The 16,977-nt window shown below is 35.5% G+C and overlaps 1 protein-coding gene across 1 annotated transcript in view; it reads left to right on the forward strand.

Moving 5' to 3' along the window:
• Positions 1-16,283, forward strand: part of LOC135208841 (E3 ubiquitin-protein ligase MARCHF8-like) — a 128,705-nt gene extending 112,422 nt beyond the window's left edge. The window contains exon 4 of the mRNA XM_064241408.1: positions 16,032-16,283. Coding sequence (XP_064097478.1) covers positions 16,032-16,268 — 237 coding nt within the window. The 3' untranslated portion in view covers positions 16,269-16,283. The remainder of the gene's footprint in view (positions 1-16,031) is intronic.
• The last annotated feature ends 694 nt before the right edge of the window (positions 16,284-16,977 follow it).

A 16,977-nucleotide genomic window follows, 5' to 3' on the forward strand; every position in this document is an offset into this window, starting at 1 on the left:
ATTAAACAACACACTTGGTTTGTACCGATATACACGTTTACCATATGTGTCTCAGCAGCACCACAACTTTTCAGTCTTTAATGGATAAAGTTCTGCAAGGAGTGCCTTGTGGATGCAACATAGATGATATTTAGTCTTTACTGGGAGAACCGAAGCTGAACATTTACACAATCTTGAAAAGGTACTTGAGCGGTTGCACATCAATGGGTTGAAATGTAATTTGTCGAAATGTGAATTTATGAAGCCCTCCTTGAAATATTTGAGTTTCATTGTAGAGAAGAGGGTATTCATATGACGGAGGATGCCATTGCAGCAGTCACGGAGGCACCAAGGCCAGAATCAAGGTCTGAAATGCAATCCTTCCTGGGGCTGGTAAACATTACCGTCGCTATGTGCCAAATCTCTCATCAGTCGCAGCGCCTCTCACGGAATTACTGCATAAAGACAGAAAATGGCATTGGTTCACTAGAGTGTGAAAGAGCTTTTACAGAGATTAAAAAAAATGCTGACCACTGAAACGGAGATATTAGTGCACTATGATTTGAGTAAACCTGTGACGTTGGCAGTAGATGCATCACCCAAAGGACTTGGAGCAGTGCTTTCCCATATCACCAGTAACGAGAAAGACCAATTGCTTTATGCATCAAGAATGTTAACACCCACTGAACGTAACTATTCCCAAATTGAGCGTGAGGGATTGGCAATCATCTTTGGACTCCGGAAGTTTCATCAATATTTATATGGTCGTAAATTCACCCTTATTACAGATAACAAACCACTGTCATACATTCTGGGACCCAAGAAGGGCATCCAGTCCTTGCAGCTGCAAGAATACAACGCTGGGCTATACAGTTAGCAGCTTATGATTATGACATTGAATTACGTCGTTCAAGTGACAATGGAAATGCTGATGCACTCTCACGGTTGCCTTTACCAGATTGTGACTCTGATGCATCAGATAAGCATGTAAACTGGACACAAGAAGCAACTGCATTTAACATGCACCCAGGTGGAACTCTCTTCCTGTAACTGCGAAATCTGTTGCAAGGGAAACTTTGCATGATGCTGTACTGGCCTAGAGCTTTATATTATACACGAAATGGATGGCCAGACTCTGAGAGACTTAGCACAGGAACTGAACCCTTCCATAGCCGTCAGCGTGAGTTTTCAATTGAAGAGGGATGTCTTCTATGGGGTGCCAGGGTGGTAATACCGTCGAGATATAGGAGTCAAATATTAGAAGAGCTACATGGTGGTCATCCGGGGATTGTTCGGATGAAAGGATTAGCTCGCTTGCATGTGTGGTGGCCGAATATCGATCAAGATATTGAAAAACACTGTGCAAGGGTGCTCTGCTTGTCAGGCTACTCAGCCATGCCGACTCGTGCTGAGGGTAATCCTGGAAATGGCCTTCTGGTCCGTGGAAAAGAGTACATGTTGATTTCGCAGGACCATTCCTGGGACAAATGTACCTCATTATGATTGACGCATATTCAAATGGCCAGAATACACCCAATGAAATCAGTTACAACTATGAATACCATCGAGATCATGCGGCGGGTATTTGCTCAGCATGGGGTTTGTGTAGAGCTCGTGTCTGATAATGGAAGACAGTTTGTGCTGAGGATTTAAAGAGTTCATGACCCAAAATGGTGTAAAGCATATACTGATACCCGCTTATCACCCAAGCAGTAATGGGCAGGCCGAAAATACAGTAAGAACATTCAAACAAGGAATGAAAGGGCGATGAGAACATTGCAATCGTGTAATACATCTTTAAATACCAAGTTGTGCCAATTTCTACTGACTTACCGAACTAAACACCTCACTGTACAACAAAAACGCACGCCTGCAGAGCTCATGGGTCGGCAGTTACGCACACGCCTTGATTTACTACACCCAGATGCATCTCAGCGAATTGAAAGAAAAGCCTCAGAGAACGAGAAACCAATGAGGAACTCGATATATGGGGACGTGGTACTGGTTCGGGATTATCGTCCAAAATACCAAGAAGGGCATATGGACTCGAGGAGTTTGTGGTTCTTAAATTGGGTCCATGCACATACAATGTACAAGTGGACGGTAACTTAATATGGAAGAGGCATATTGATCAAATGAGACTGATCTCCCATGATTCTCAAGATAACAAAAATGAACTTTTTAGCACGTGATTCTTCAGAGTTAGTCAGCTATCCAGACCCGCCATTACCAAAAGAGTTCATAAATACTCGGGAAGAGTTAGGCGATGCAGTTGCAGGTGCAGAGAAGAATGAAATCCCAAATGTAGAAGAAAAGGCGGCGGCAGCTGCAGAAGAACTATCGGGAAATGAAAATGGTAAAACTTCTGATGGCTCACCTGATAGATCGATATCGAATTACCAAACTTCGAAGGTCTACCAGACACGTGACCACCTGACTATTTTAGAATGTAAAATAATTAATAGTATTATGTATGTTTTTGTATTATTTATTCAATGCTATGCCACCATTTTATTATTGATTGCTTTATCCTTTTATTTGCTTTAATCTTTCATTCTTTTCCCGAGGGGAAAAGGTGTTAGGTATTTTATGTTTATAACTACCTATTACCAGAGGTTATATTTGTGTTTAATATACTTACTACTCATTAAGTATAACTACCCTGTTACTATCTTGTCTTCTTTAAAACTGTATATCATTATAAGTTAGTCTTAAAAATAAAGTCATTCAGAAAAGGATCTATCTGATTTCGTGTCCATCCAAATATACTTCAGATGAAATGATACATGAGGAAGTGAAGAGGAATGATGGATGAAATGACTCAGATAGAAATGATACCAGAGAAGGAATGATTAATGAGAAAGATCTGGAGAAAGGAAATGATGACTGAGTTAATGAAATGATGCTGGAGAAAGGAAATGATGACAGAGAAGAGAATGATAAATGAAATACACGAAAGGAAAGTACCAAGAGGAATGATAAATGAAATGGCACAGGAGAAAGGCAATGTCAAAGAAGAGGAATATCTGAAAGGACACAAGAAGAAGGAAATGATACCAGAGAAGAGAAATGATAAATGAAATGACGCAGGAGAAAGGGAAAGGATACAAGAGGAAGAGGAATGATAAGTGAAAGACATAGGATAAATGGAATGATACAAGAGAGTCCAGGAACGAATCGAAAGAAGATCATAATTGAAGGGATTAAAAGTCGCAGGGAACATGGATAGCAGTAGATGGAAATCACTCGTGACGTCAGCTAAGAGGATTAGCGGCTCGTGTGACGTCATGGAGTCGTTACCCAGTCTATGCGAAATCATTAGGAGTTAGCGGAACAAAGAGAGACCTACAAATATATTGATTATGGTTCTCTACATATATAATAAGTAAGTTATTAACCCTTACTTATGTAAATATCCACGTGTAGTGTTTGCGCACGTGAAGAAGAGTGTGGAAATTCTTAAGAAAATAAAGAAATTTTACCGTTAATAAAAGATACATAAATGATTTTATATATAAATATATGTATATATATTATATATATATATATATATATATATATATATACACATATATACATACTTACATATATGCATATATACATACCTCCATATATATGTATACATATGTGTATAAAGGTGTGTGTTTGTATGTGCGTATGTATATATATACATATATGTATTTATGAAGGTATAAGCCACGAAGGAAAGTAAAACACTGGAGTAGCTTATACCTTTATTTATATGCATTTAGCACGTTCCAAACTTTCGTGATTCAGTTATACATATATGTAATATATGTAAATATATCCATATCATATTTTACGTAACAACCACAGTGACCTCTGAACTTTGCAAGTATCCTGACATTTTTTGGATACGCCCATCCCAACTCCGCCCTGCTGGGGTTCAAGGCCCGTATACCGTTGGGTGTGTCCCCGAAGCGACGACAGTTACGAGGACACTGTGGCTATCACGAGGACACATAGGTCTGACAAAAAGCGACCAACCAGTAGTTTTTTTTTTTTTTTTTGTGTTTTTTTTTTTTATAGATATTTATATACACATTTTCGAGATCACAATTAAGTTCTGGGGGGATTAAATAGACGGGGATCGATGCTACGGTCTTTGGGAGGAGCTATCCGTAGAGAAATGTTTATACTATTCATTCAAACGCCTAAAGAAAAGGCTCATCAACAGCCCTTCTAAGCCCTACACTACACATACACACAGACACATACACACACACACACATATATATATATAATGTATATTTTATATACATATAAATATGTATTATTTATATATGCATATATATATTATATATATATACATATATATAATCTCCAGTTAATACCTAAATGTCGATAACGCCGAGATGCATTGCAGCACGCAAAATAAAGCACCAAAATACAGAAAAAAACGTCTAAATTAGCTCGCACATTCAATTTGGAATTGGTAGCGTAATGGGGAAAAATACCATTCGTTCGTAAGTAATGTTATTGTGTAGACAAAGTATGTATATATATATATATATATATATATATATATATATATATATATATATATATATATAAAATCAGATGTAGTACATGAATTCACAAGCTTACGTAAGTAAACATTTCAGATCGATACAGAGACGACCACAAACCGTCGGTCTAGAGACAGACACAATCATTTCCCATCGCTTTCTTCGCTTCAGATTCTTAACGCAAAATAAAAAATAAAAACTGGACCCCTAATTCTGCCTTTGATGGTGGCGGTAGATGACGTCATGGCGCCGCTGGCTGTCACCGCGCTATCGTATATAATGATTCCAATGCTTGATTTGTCTTTACAATTTCCATATGTATTGTTTGCCGTTCGTCATGTGAGAGGTTCTTTTGATAATAAAGGAGCATGGTTTGAGGAACCCACTTTGGGTTCACACTGCTTACAGTGTGCCTTGTTGGGCACCCAGTAGATATGACTAGAGATCTTGACAACGAATTTACAATATTTTAACTTTAGTTTGCTCCAACTTATTGTTTAATTCATACACACCCACACAATACAATATATATATATATATATATATATATATATATATATATATATATATATATATATATATATATATATATATATATCTATATATATATTTATATATATATATATATATATTATGTGTTATATATTGTTTTATTCATCCACACACACATATATATATATATGTATAACTGATTCACGAAAGTTAGGAACGTGATAAATCCATAATTAAAGATATATGCCACGAGGGAAATAAACAACGGAGTTTCCGCGAGATCTTTCGACGTCAAGCGTCCTTTTTCTTAGCAGATGAACTAAGAAAAGGAACGTCTGAACGTCGAAAGATCTCGCGGAAACTCCGTTGTTTATTTTCCCTCGTGGCATATATCTTTAATTATAACACACACACACACACACACACACACACACACACACATATATATATATATATTTACATATATTGTGTGTGTGTGTGTGGTGTGAATTAAACAATAAAATTTGGAGCAAAGTAAAGTGAAAATATTTGTAAATTTAGGGATGAAAATATAAATGGCAGAAAGCTACGTATGCATCTGGAGTCAGAATGACGTTGTCAGATCTCTAGTCACATCTGCTGGGTGCCCAACAAGGCACACTGTAGCAGTGTGAACCCAAAGTGGGTTCGTCAAACCAAGCTCCCTAATATCATATATATATAATATATATATATATATATATATATATATATAATATATATATATATAGTATGTGTGTGTATGAATTAAACAATGAAAATTGGAGAGCAAGTTAAAATTTAAATATTTGGACATTTAGCTGGTAAGAGACTTAAGGATACGGATGGAAATCTAATGGCATAAAGCTAGTATCTGGAGCCGAAAGTAACTGCGTCCAGTCACTTCCAAACTGTAGTTTTCAGTTGTTCTCGCCAACAACCGCAAACATATCAACGCTTCCTCAGCAGACCAGATCTCGCGTCACAAAAAAGAGGAGAGATGTGGAAATATCTGGTAATCTCGATCTCGAGCGCGGCGATCTTCGCTGATAAGACGCCAGCTCTGTTTTTTTACCTTGAGGCCGGGAGACCGTGTTTCCCGAATTCAGAAAATATATGTCCAGAGTCGAGGAAAGGTTGGTTTTAACGTTATTGTTCGGGAAGTGATAACATTCTGTATAAGAGACCTGGTCAGTATTTGGTAGATCCATATTTTCATTTCAGTTATACGTCCCTGAGTAATGTTACCTCATTATTCCTAAAATTGATTTTAGTAATAGCTAGTCGTATAGTAGTGTCTAGTTCTCACTTTATGCTATTAGAATCAATATTTTTATGAGAACTGTTTATAAGGATAGATAGATAGATAGATAGATAGATATTTTTAATTGACCACAATAACAAGAAAATAATATGAATTTTACAAAAGAGTATTTGGTCCCAAATTACACAGTTAAGTACAGTAGATTTTGTACAATCTCTTATACAAACTAAATGAATTTCAATTACACATATATTGTACTAAAACTAAAACAAAACCAATTTAACATGAAGACTTCGTAAGTGGGTAGTTAACTTTGAAATGTCTACGGTAATCCATACCCCTATTTCATTATCCCATTTCCATTGAGATCTGTATTCGGTGCAAAATGATGACCAAATTCACACTCAAAACAGGGGCTATGTTTCTATATGGAAATATCGTTTGAAGTATTATTTCTTGGGTGCTTGATTTATGAAATTTATCATCTTTATTGGTACATTTTTCTTTCTTTGGGATAATGAATCAATTTTGGGAAATCTAATGTTAACGAAATGAACAGAAATGATAATAATACTTGTGAAATGTAAAAAAAAAAAATACGATATATTTTTTTTAAAAATTAAAATTCTATCCAAACCAATATATTCGTGGAATAACATTTCACTTTAATTTGAGTTTTAATTCTAGTAAATGGCTGTTTATTTATGCATTATCCTACAATGTTGATTATGACATGTATTAGCGAAGCGAAAATACTCCTGCGTTGGGATTCAGAAGTTATTAATACAAATACCAAGCACTTATTGGCAATTATTTTTCACCCTCCTTACAGACGGTATTCATCATCTGCCTGTCATTACTCACCTGTGGAATTAAGTGTTTTCTCCATCGTTTCATGGGTGGGTTGCTATCTTTTATTCCCTTTTTATTTACTGCTCCTCTCTTCCGTGTTTCCATCATGGACTGGCCTAGATAGAATGATTACGTTTGGCTCCATTCTCTCCCCCCCCCCCCCCCCCCCCCCCCCCCCCCCCCCCACCCCCCCCCCCCCCCCCCCCCCCCCCCCACAACTGTAACGGTATTTAACAAATTCGTTATATGGATTTTCTTACAAGTGGGCACAAATTATAGAATCCTCTAAAGTATTGGGTCCAGTGAGAACAAGTCCTTTATAGTTGATTTAACTTATATTATGATTTAGGAGTTATTGGAAGTAAATCTCAATTGCAAAACAATGTAAAGCAAATGATACATAAGCTTTAAAAGAAATGAAATAGTTGTAGAATGTATAAGGTGTTATTTTCTTGTGTATTGGAAATAGGATAAGTTACAGTCCACAGAATGTATATATATATATATATATATATATATATATATATATATATATATATATATATATATATATTCTATATATTCACGTATAAGTATATGGATGAGTGTATTATGCACACATGTAGAGGTTGTCAAATATTCCTGATATTATAAATAAAAACTCTAAGTAAATATTTAGGCTGAATATTTATTTTCTGACAACTCCTATACGGCACCCAAGGGGCGTCGATAGACCTCCTCCATCGATAACTCATTAGAGGACAGCAACAAGTGGCACTATCCGTTTTATGTTCGGAAAGGGGGTAGGAGAGATACAAGACATATATATCAAAGGATATTAGCATTATGCCGGGAGTCTTTTAAGGGTATTATTGCCTATACAGTTTCTATCGTTTCACCTGCTTTGTGTCAAGGCTTCTGGTTTCTCTTTGTTGGTGTTGAGATAATGAGGTTGTCAATAATTTCTGCTTTTTTTTTTTTGACAAAGTGGCGCGCTACGTGAGTTATCTTTTATTTAGTTTTTTTTTTACTGAAGGTGACAGCATTTTTTTTTTTTTCGTCTATTCGTTTTGTGATGGAGTCTTTTAAGGCCTTCGTTTGGAATTCCTTTTTACCCGGTGATTGGGTGATTATCATGGGTTGTTAGAAAGCCAATTCTATTACGATTCAAGAAACAATACCGAAATGTTTCATTATCTTTGGCGAGATTAACCTTGAAAATTGCCTCTCTCTCTCTCTCTCCCCCTCTCTCTCTCTCTCTCATCTCTCTCCTATCCTCCTCTCTCTCTCTCTCTCTCTCTCTCTCTCGCTATAACCATGGGTCGTTGGAAAGCCAATTCTATTACGATTCAAGAACAATACCGAAATATTTCATTATCGTTGGCGAGATTAACCTTGAAAATCGCCTCTCTCTCTCTCTCTCTCTCTCTCTCTCTCTCTCGCTCTCCCAACCTAGTCTCTTCTCTCTCCCCTCTCTTTCTCTCTCTCTCTTCGCAGTAGCTTGCTACCACTCTTGACATATTGTTTCTCTCATCAGACTTGTAATGAATTAGTAATATTTGTCCTTTGTGCTTAATGTTCTATTTGCTATAAAGTGCATTTACCTGTTTCTCGGGCCTCTGCTCCTATCGAGATTTGCGACCTTTTCGCACTGAGTAGATGATATTATGTCAAGAAACAAGATGAACCTCTTTGAAGAATTCGACCGTTTGACTGCAAAATGGAATTGAACTTTTACATTGAATTTGAATCGTTTTAAGATTTAGATAACATATGTACTTTATGTATGTATAATATGTAAATAAAATATATATATATATATATATATATATATATATGTATATATGTATATATATATATATTATATATATATATATATAAATGTGTATATATATATATATATATATATATATATATATGTATGTATATATATATATATACGTAAGTATAAATATGCATTATATATATATATATTATATATAGTATATATATATATATATTATATATATATATATGTGTGTGTGTGTGTGTGTGTGTGTGTGTGTGTGTGTGTGGGCGTGTCTGTGTGTACAGTATATGTTTTGGTCTGAATTCTGCTTATAAATATTAATTGAGTAAATACTTGCTTTGAAAACTTCAGAATATTTTATATAACTTTTCTCCATTTTAGGTCTCAAAATTTTCTGGTGTTTTTAAGTAACTTTTCTTCCAATTTTAAATCTCAAAAACTATTGGTCGTGTAAAGTTGCTCTAAAAAGACAAGACACCATTATTTGGAATCATAATGTATATTGTCAGTGTATTTTGTCTTCATTAATCATTGGTTGCTTTGCAATTATATCTTAGTAACTGATCCAAATCAGTATGTGTTTTCTGCGGTAATTGCAATTTACTTAAATTTATGAATCAAGAAAAACCGCTAGTTGTAAAAAAAAAAAAAAACAAAAAAAAAAAAAAAAAAAAGTGAAAAATGCGCCGAAATAAAATCCCCCTCGGCGCAATCGAGTTTCCTGTTCTATGATGGCCTCATCCACGGCCCATAAAACTCTTAGCCGTGACCCATGAAACTCAGCCTTAGTCCGGTGGTGGCCTATGTTATTGGTACCTATAGCACTGCCAGAAATACGATTATGGTTCAATTTAACCTTAAATGAATTAAAAGCTACTGAGGCTAGAGGGCTGCAATTTGGTGTGTTTAATGATTGGAGGGTGGATGATCAACATACGAGTTTGCAGCCCTCTAGCCTCAGTAGTTTTTAAGATCTGATCGGCGGACGGACAGACGAAGCTGGCACATAGTTTCCTGTTACGGAAAAACTAAAAAGTTTAAAATTCACTGAACATTTTTTTATGAAATTCATCGAATGTAGTTCTACAAAATTCGTAATTTGAGTTCATTGTGATCCAAGGTTAAAATAAATCAGTAACTTAACATTCAATGCAAGTTCGACTTGACTCGAACTTAACCTGAATATATTCCAACTTTATTGAACGTTCAAGATAAGTTTTAATATTACTCGAACTTGACATACATCTACTACTCCGGTCTCCTGATTCGAAAGTAGGAACTCAGGAATGCGCTGAATAAAAAGGAAAAAAAAAATGATTGTCTCGTGAACAATTCTTCGAAAAACAAAAACAAAACGAAAAAAAATCCACTGGTCAATTCCATGTGATTCGATAATGGCGTGTGGTCCCGTCACGCTATAATCCTTGACCCCTCATTGCCTTCGAAGAAGACTTTCTTTTCCATTTCTTCAACAATTTTGTTTTCATATCTTCCTTTTTTTTATCCAGAAGAATTTCCAGGCTTTGGAAACTTGTCTTCAAGGAAGACAAGTTTACTCTGTCTATGTCAGACAACGTATTGTAACCCTTGGTCAGTTATATATATATATATATATATATATATATATATATATATATATATTATATATATATTCCTATGAGAAAACGTATTATACACTTAGTCATTTCGGTCCACGTAATTTTATTATGTTTAGGTCTGTTTCAGTACGCAATATCTTCGTACAAAATTTGGCTCAGTCTGGCATCCTGTATTCAATAGCAGTAATTGAAACTGAATATTTGATTGTGGACATAGCTAAATTACAGGTGAAAGGTTTGTAAGAATTGATAGATTTTTTTCACTACTGAATAATGAAAAATGATTTGTAACGCAATATGAATGAATACTTTTGTCAACCCCTGCTGTGAATGAATATCGTGCACGACAGCAGCGTCATGAATAATTCGTGTATTTGATTTGACACCATATGAAGGCAAACCGGAAAGAAAGCTTGCATTAATTTATCCCTTTTATTCTTTTAAAATCAACTCTGTAACATTGGATACTAATGCATTTAATGGTAACACACATTTCTATGATCGCATTTTACCAAAAAATATCACCGATACTATCGATGACGTCAACTAAGTGGATATCAGACAGAATGAAACTGGGAAATTAGGATACAAACCTAGACATCGTACTTAGAAAATAAAATATCTCTGTAGATTCCATAATCAGTAATCAGTTTGCCAAAAAACAAAAATAGTCGTAATAATGATAGCACGAAACCGAATCATTGAAATGATTAGGATTCGTATCGGGAGGTAATTTTAGGAACTTTAACATTATAGTCTGGAGGAAAGTGCGAGTTTCGTGTCCAACGTCCGTTATCAAGGTAATCTGTGACACAAAGCTTGTGTCTGACCTTCGTCGTCAGTTCTTATTTATTCTATTTTGGAAGCTTCTATTATTCTCTTTATTTTTAGTAGCTTTCCGTGACTGTTATTAATTAGTTCTATTTCCGTTCTTTTAAGAACGGTTGTTATTTTCCTCTTTTTTAGCTCCTATACGATCTTGTATTCATGATTCATTTTTTAAAGGAACGAATGATAATTTAATGACTATTTATTTGTAATACAATCAGTAGCTTTCACGTAGCAGATCGCCTCATATTTTTCCTTTTTCTCAAAATTTTACACTTTTTCTTTAATTCCTCGAAAATTATTTCGTTTAAGTGTGTAATATTTGAGATTTGCTACATTAGAACGTTTTTTTTTTTTTTTTTTTTTTTTTTGCTTGGATTCGGTTTCTCAATTCGTTATTGGTACCTTTTTGAGATCTACTTAGATCCATTCAAAAGATCTTTCTTATTTGCTATGTTATTTCTAACTTGACTTTGTATGGCACTAAGACTTTTATTGATTAATTCATAGATCAAACTTTTATGCTCCCTAGAATTCTATTAATCAATTAATAACGTAACTTTTAGAATCTGTTTCTGTACTTCCAAAACGTTTTTTTAGTTAACTATACTCGGTTTTTTTTTCCATCTGTCCACCCGTCCTATGGTGTTTGCGTATGGTAACACTGCGTCCCGGGCTTTAGATAGTTACATTCAGCTTACATTCAACAATAATAACAGTAATCCTATTTCGAATATTAACGTAATTCGCATACAGTAAATTATTAAAACGCTTTTCAGTTGCAAATGTACACCCAGATTATATCCTTTTATTTATTTAAAACTTACACATAGCGTAACTATCTAAAGCCCGGGACGCAGTGTTACCATACGTAAACACAACAGGCTGGTTGTTTAGCCTCTTAAGATGATGACAGTTAATATGATATCTTGATTTTAAGTTCAATTTTAATTGATTCATTCATTTGCTCTTTATTTTTGCAACTTCGGTTCAAACTTCTACGAGGTGGTATATTTATTAATTAATGGGCTATTGAAGTTTTTCTTTCACTTTACACTTATTTATTTAATTTGCTATCCTCTATATTTTTCTTTGAAATATTTTCCTTGATTATATTTTGATTGATTTGTTAGTTCTTACTGGTATCGCATTGACGAGGTTATTGACTCCTTGATTATAAGTGAATTTTTCTTTTAAATTACAGTTGTCTCGTAAACGTCTACCTGAATGTGAACCCAGATTTCGAACTTACGAATACTTGAAGGAGTTTTAGAATATCCTTATCGCATTGTAAATTCCATTTCAAATGGATAGTAGTCCCCAGCTATCTATAAAATAGATTCCGAAAATTTTCATTCCAAACTTTACTTTTCTGTTTGTTATATCCCAAGAGGTTTCTTTTTTTTTTTCAATTTTGCTTCTTTATTGAATTCTTAAGGTTGTACATTTTTCGTGTACGGATTAGAATATCTACTTTAAACATTTAGTTTGTGTACCAAAACAAACTTTTTTCATGTGCGTAAGTCTCTTAGATCCTCGTAAACCCCTTAAACCCCAAATGATTATACTTAAGTAGAATTCCAGTACTAAGTATTTGCAAAATGCATCGCTAACTTTACGGCCCGAGTCAATAGTTCGATTTCCAACACTTGTCTAGATTCGAGTTGTCAGCGTACTCTTGTAATTCGTACTATCGCATTCATCATTCATACTGGCAGTAGGTCAATGAACTAACAATTTTCTTTGTTGCTAACAAATTCTCCCTTTCCCTTTTGTCTATTTTTTGTGTCATTGTTAGTGAAATTTTTATCAGTCAGTTTACATGATCATCTGAAGCTATATCAGAAGAATCGTCCAGAAAGCAACGTTGATTTAATGAGTTTTTTTAATTGGTGTTAATGAGATTATTCTGCCATTAGTCGTAATAAGGTTATTTCGAATTTCTGTTATGTAACAGTATTAAAAGAGGCTCTTGTGGTTTTATATCAATGAGATTGTTCTGAGCTGATATTGAATACGATTGTTCTGAATGAGTGTGAATGAGGTCATTTTCAAACTGGATAAAATTTTTATTTTTCTACCTGGGCATTTACGCCGAAAAGCGTTATTCTGAATGAAAATGATATAAGATAGCTATGTATATCAAATGAGATTCCATATTAGTATAAGGTATATATTATTTTGAAACCGTATAAGATCATTTTGAAAGTTGTAAGATGGTGTTGATTTTTTTTATATCTTATTCTGAATCAGTAAATAATTGAGATCATTTTGAATAACTGAAATCATGAGATACTTCAGAATCCACATCAAATGAGATTAATGTGAATGATGAGAGAAATTACTAGCCACGCCACAAGATCCTTTACCTCATTACTTCCGGAACATGTTTGAATCGAACATCAACTTTTCCCTTCGTCGTTTCTTGATCTGTTTGAGCTTAAGTTATGTATATCTTAGTTTTACCAGACCACTGAGCTGATTAACGGCTCTCCTAGGGCTGGCCCGAGAGATTAGATAATTTTACGTAGCTTGGAGCCAATTAGTTACCTAGCAACGGGACCTGCAGCTTATTGTGGGATCCGAACCACATTATATCGAGAAATGAATTTCTATCACCAGAAATAAATTCCTCTGGTTCCACGTTGGCCGAGCCGAGAATCGAACTTCGGGCCACCGGACTGGTAGCCGAGCGTGAAATCCACTTGGCCAACGAGGGACCTTGATCTGTTTGAAAAGAAATCTTATAGAGATTTCCTCATCCATGTTTTAATGGGTCGTTTCATGCCTGAAGTCTTGGATAATTGCACAGATATTAACCTGATTTATCTGGTTTGTGCTTTTGGAGTTTAAATATTTTTTGAATTGGAAACTCGTTGTGTAAATTACTCAATTCACCATTAAATAAATCCATAGTTCGATTCCCACGCAAGGAGAACAAGCTTGGGTCTGGTATGTCGTCTTGAACAGCGAATGTACTATATTTTTGTTAATCGACACTAATATGTCGTAACAGGGCTAGAGAAAAGCACGGGGCTTGCAACCTCACGCCAAAAAGAACTTTTCCAAATCGGTGAAGAAACGCCTGCCAACCTCTCTCAAAAGAATGACCTTAAAATGGATTATATATATATATATATATATATATATATATATATATATATATATATATATATATATATATATATATATGTGTGTGTGTGTGTGTGTGTGTGTTGTGTGTGTGTGTGTGTGTGTACGTATGTATAAATGCGTGTGTGTGCATATATTTTTTCATAAATTTTAGTGATAAACCATATTTTATTCCTCTTGCTGCTTCTAAAATTAATCAATTACCACACTCGTCCAAAAAGTGCATCCGACACTTACCGATGAACTGTGAAGGACTCTTATTTCGCAGCGTTTTACGATACATGGAAGCCTCATGAGAGAGAGAGAGAGAGAGAGAGAGAGGACCCGGACCTAAAAATAGAAGAGGTCGCTCTTCTTGTGACAGGAAATGTTTTGTTTGAAATCAGCTGTTCTCTTGTTTTCTCACCCTCTCCTCTCGTCGCGCTTTTCACGTTCTAATTATAAACTCGTCAGTCGGCGCTACGGTTCATGAACTGTTTGTCCGTCCGTCGGTACTTTTTCTCTCCACCCTCAGATCTTTAAAGCTACTGAGGCTAGAGGGCTGCAAATTGGCATGTTGATCATCCACCCTTAAATCGTCAAACATACCAAATTGCAGCCGTCTAGCCTTAGTCGTTTTTATTATATTTAAGGTTAAATGTAGACATGATCATGCGTCACAGGCCACCACCGGGCCCGTGGCTGAAAGTTTCATGGGCCGCGGATGAGAGTTTCATGGGATATACACAAAACTCGTTTGCAATTTTCACTTGTTTTTATAACAAGTTTACTGTGTTGTATGAAAAACTACATTTATTTTGAATCTTTGCAAAACTGACGAAGTAAACAGATGTCACAGTGCCTACAATTTCGGGATTCTCAGGAAATGCTTCAGATCCCGATGCTCATTAGTCTTTTGAGAGGCCACAGTACACCTCAGGAGTGGCCTGTTCATGTTTCTCCACTCTCTTCACTCATGAATATTCTCGAGTTTCTCGAGGGCTACTCTATTTTGTTTTGTCTTGGGCCAACCGGTTTCAACCTTGAGCACACAACTCTTATGATTCAAGAACTGTGGTCTGTTGTCCTCTCTCTCTCTCTCTCTCTCTCTCTCTCTCTCTCTCTACACACACACACACACACACATATATTTATATATTATATATATATATATATATATATAATATATATATAGTATATATATATATATATGTGTGTGTGTGTGTGTATATATATATATATATTTTGTGTGTGTGTGTTAATGTATATGTATATGTGTAAGCGAATACCACAGGGAAAATGGATAGGCAGAAATCCAAGCGCTTTCGTTCTTTGGCTAAAGACCCCCCCGAAAAAAAGCCGCTCGGTTTTAATTGCCGATCATTTTTCCTGTTGGGTATTCGCTTTATATATATGTATGTATGTATGTATGTATATATGTATGTATGTACGATCATCATAAAATCAGTATCAAAATGTGCCATGTCAATCTCCAATCATAGCCACCACCTTTGCCATTCTAGCAAATTCACGAGCATCAAACTGCATTCAACTGTACCCAACCGTATCCACCTTTGTTTACATCCTCCTCCTCCTCTTCTTGGCGATTTCAGTGGGAGAAGCTGGACATGTCCGGGATGGAGCGACGCAAGATCGCCTGTTCGGTCACCTTCCACGTCGTGGCCCTCACCTGCGTCGTTTGGGCACTGTACATCCTCATCGAACGGACGACGGAGGAAGTCCAGGTAGGCCCTCGGAATAAATCGTTACTCAAACTCTTATCAACTTTCTATATAAAAAAAAAAAATGGGAGGTTCGTGATTGCTAAATCATCTGTCATTAAGGTTTAATATTTAAAATCGGTCAGATTTTTGAAAGATTGAATATGACGTTCATTATCATTATGTCATATGTAGTTAGGGTATGTGTTTACAATTCTATTTTATGATGACTTTTTTTTAATCATTTCAATACTTTCTAAATACAAGGAAAAGTTGGTAGAACGGTTTACTTCTATCAGCCTCCTATTTGGTCCTAGCTGAAGAGGTAACAGATAATATATGTAGATTACATCATCACCCAACCTAAGCCTAACGCAACTTATCCCACAGGATATTCAGAATCACAGCTCCTAAACCGTTATCCTACATTAGGGGCATGGGGCAGATTGCCTAACTAGTATCATCTTCTAAAGAAAATAATCCTACCATTTATCCTTACTTGAGCTAACTTATGTCTCCTTTGGTAAAATATATTTAAACAAAGCTGAAGTTCTCTGAGGATGAGTTAAAACCAGTTGCTCTTGATAATTACGTTTTTTTTAGTTTCCAGCTCCACGTGCTCTGTTCCCCCGTACTTTTATTTATTCGTTATCATCTTTTGTTGACACGGTAATGTGTTTAGCCATGAATACAGTGGTTATGACGTCCCAAGGGAGTTGGCTAATTACTTTCGCCAGGATTGTCCGCATAATTAATACGTCTTGATATGATTCTAAAAACAAACTCGGGTCTCTGTTAATTGCCGGCAAATTATGTCTCTGAAGAACGATGACCACCC

This window comes from Macrobrachium nipponense, chromosome 35 (assembly GCF_015104395.2).
Source record: "Macrobrachium nipponense isolate FS-2020 chromosome 35, ASM1510439v2, whole genome shotgun sequence".
Classification (NCBI taxonomy): domain Eukaryota; kingdom Metazoa; phylum Arthropoda; class Malacostraca; order Decapoda; family Palaemonidae; genus Macrobrachium; species Macrobrachium nipponense.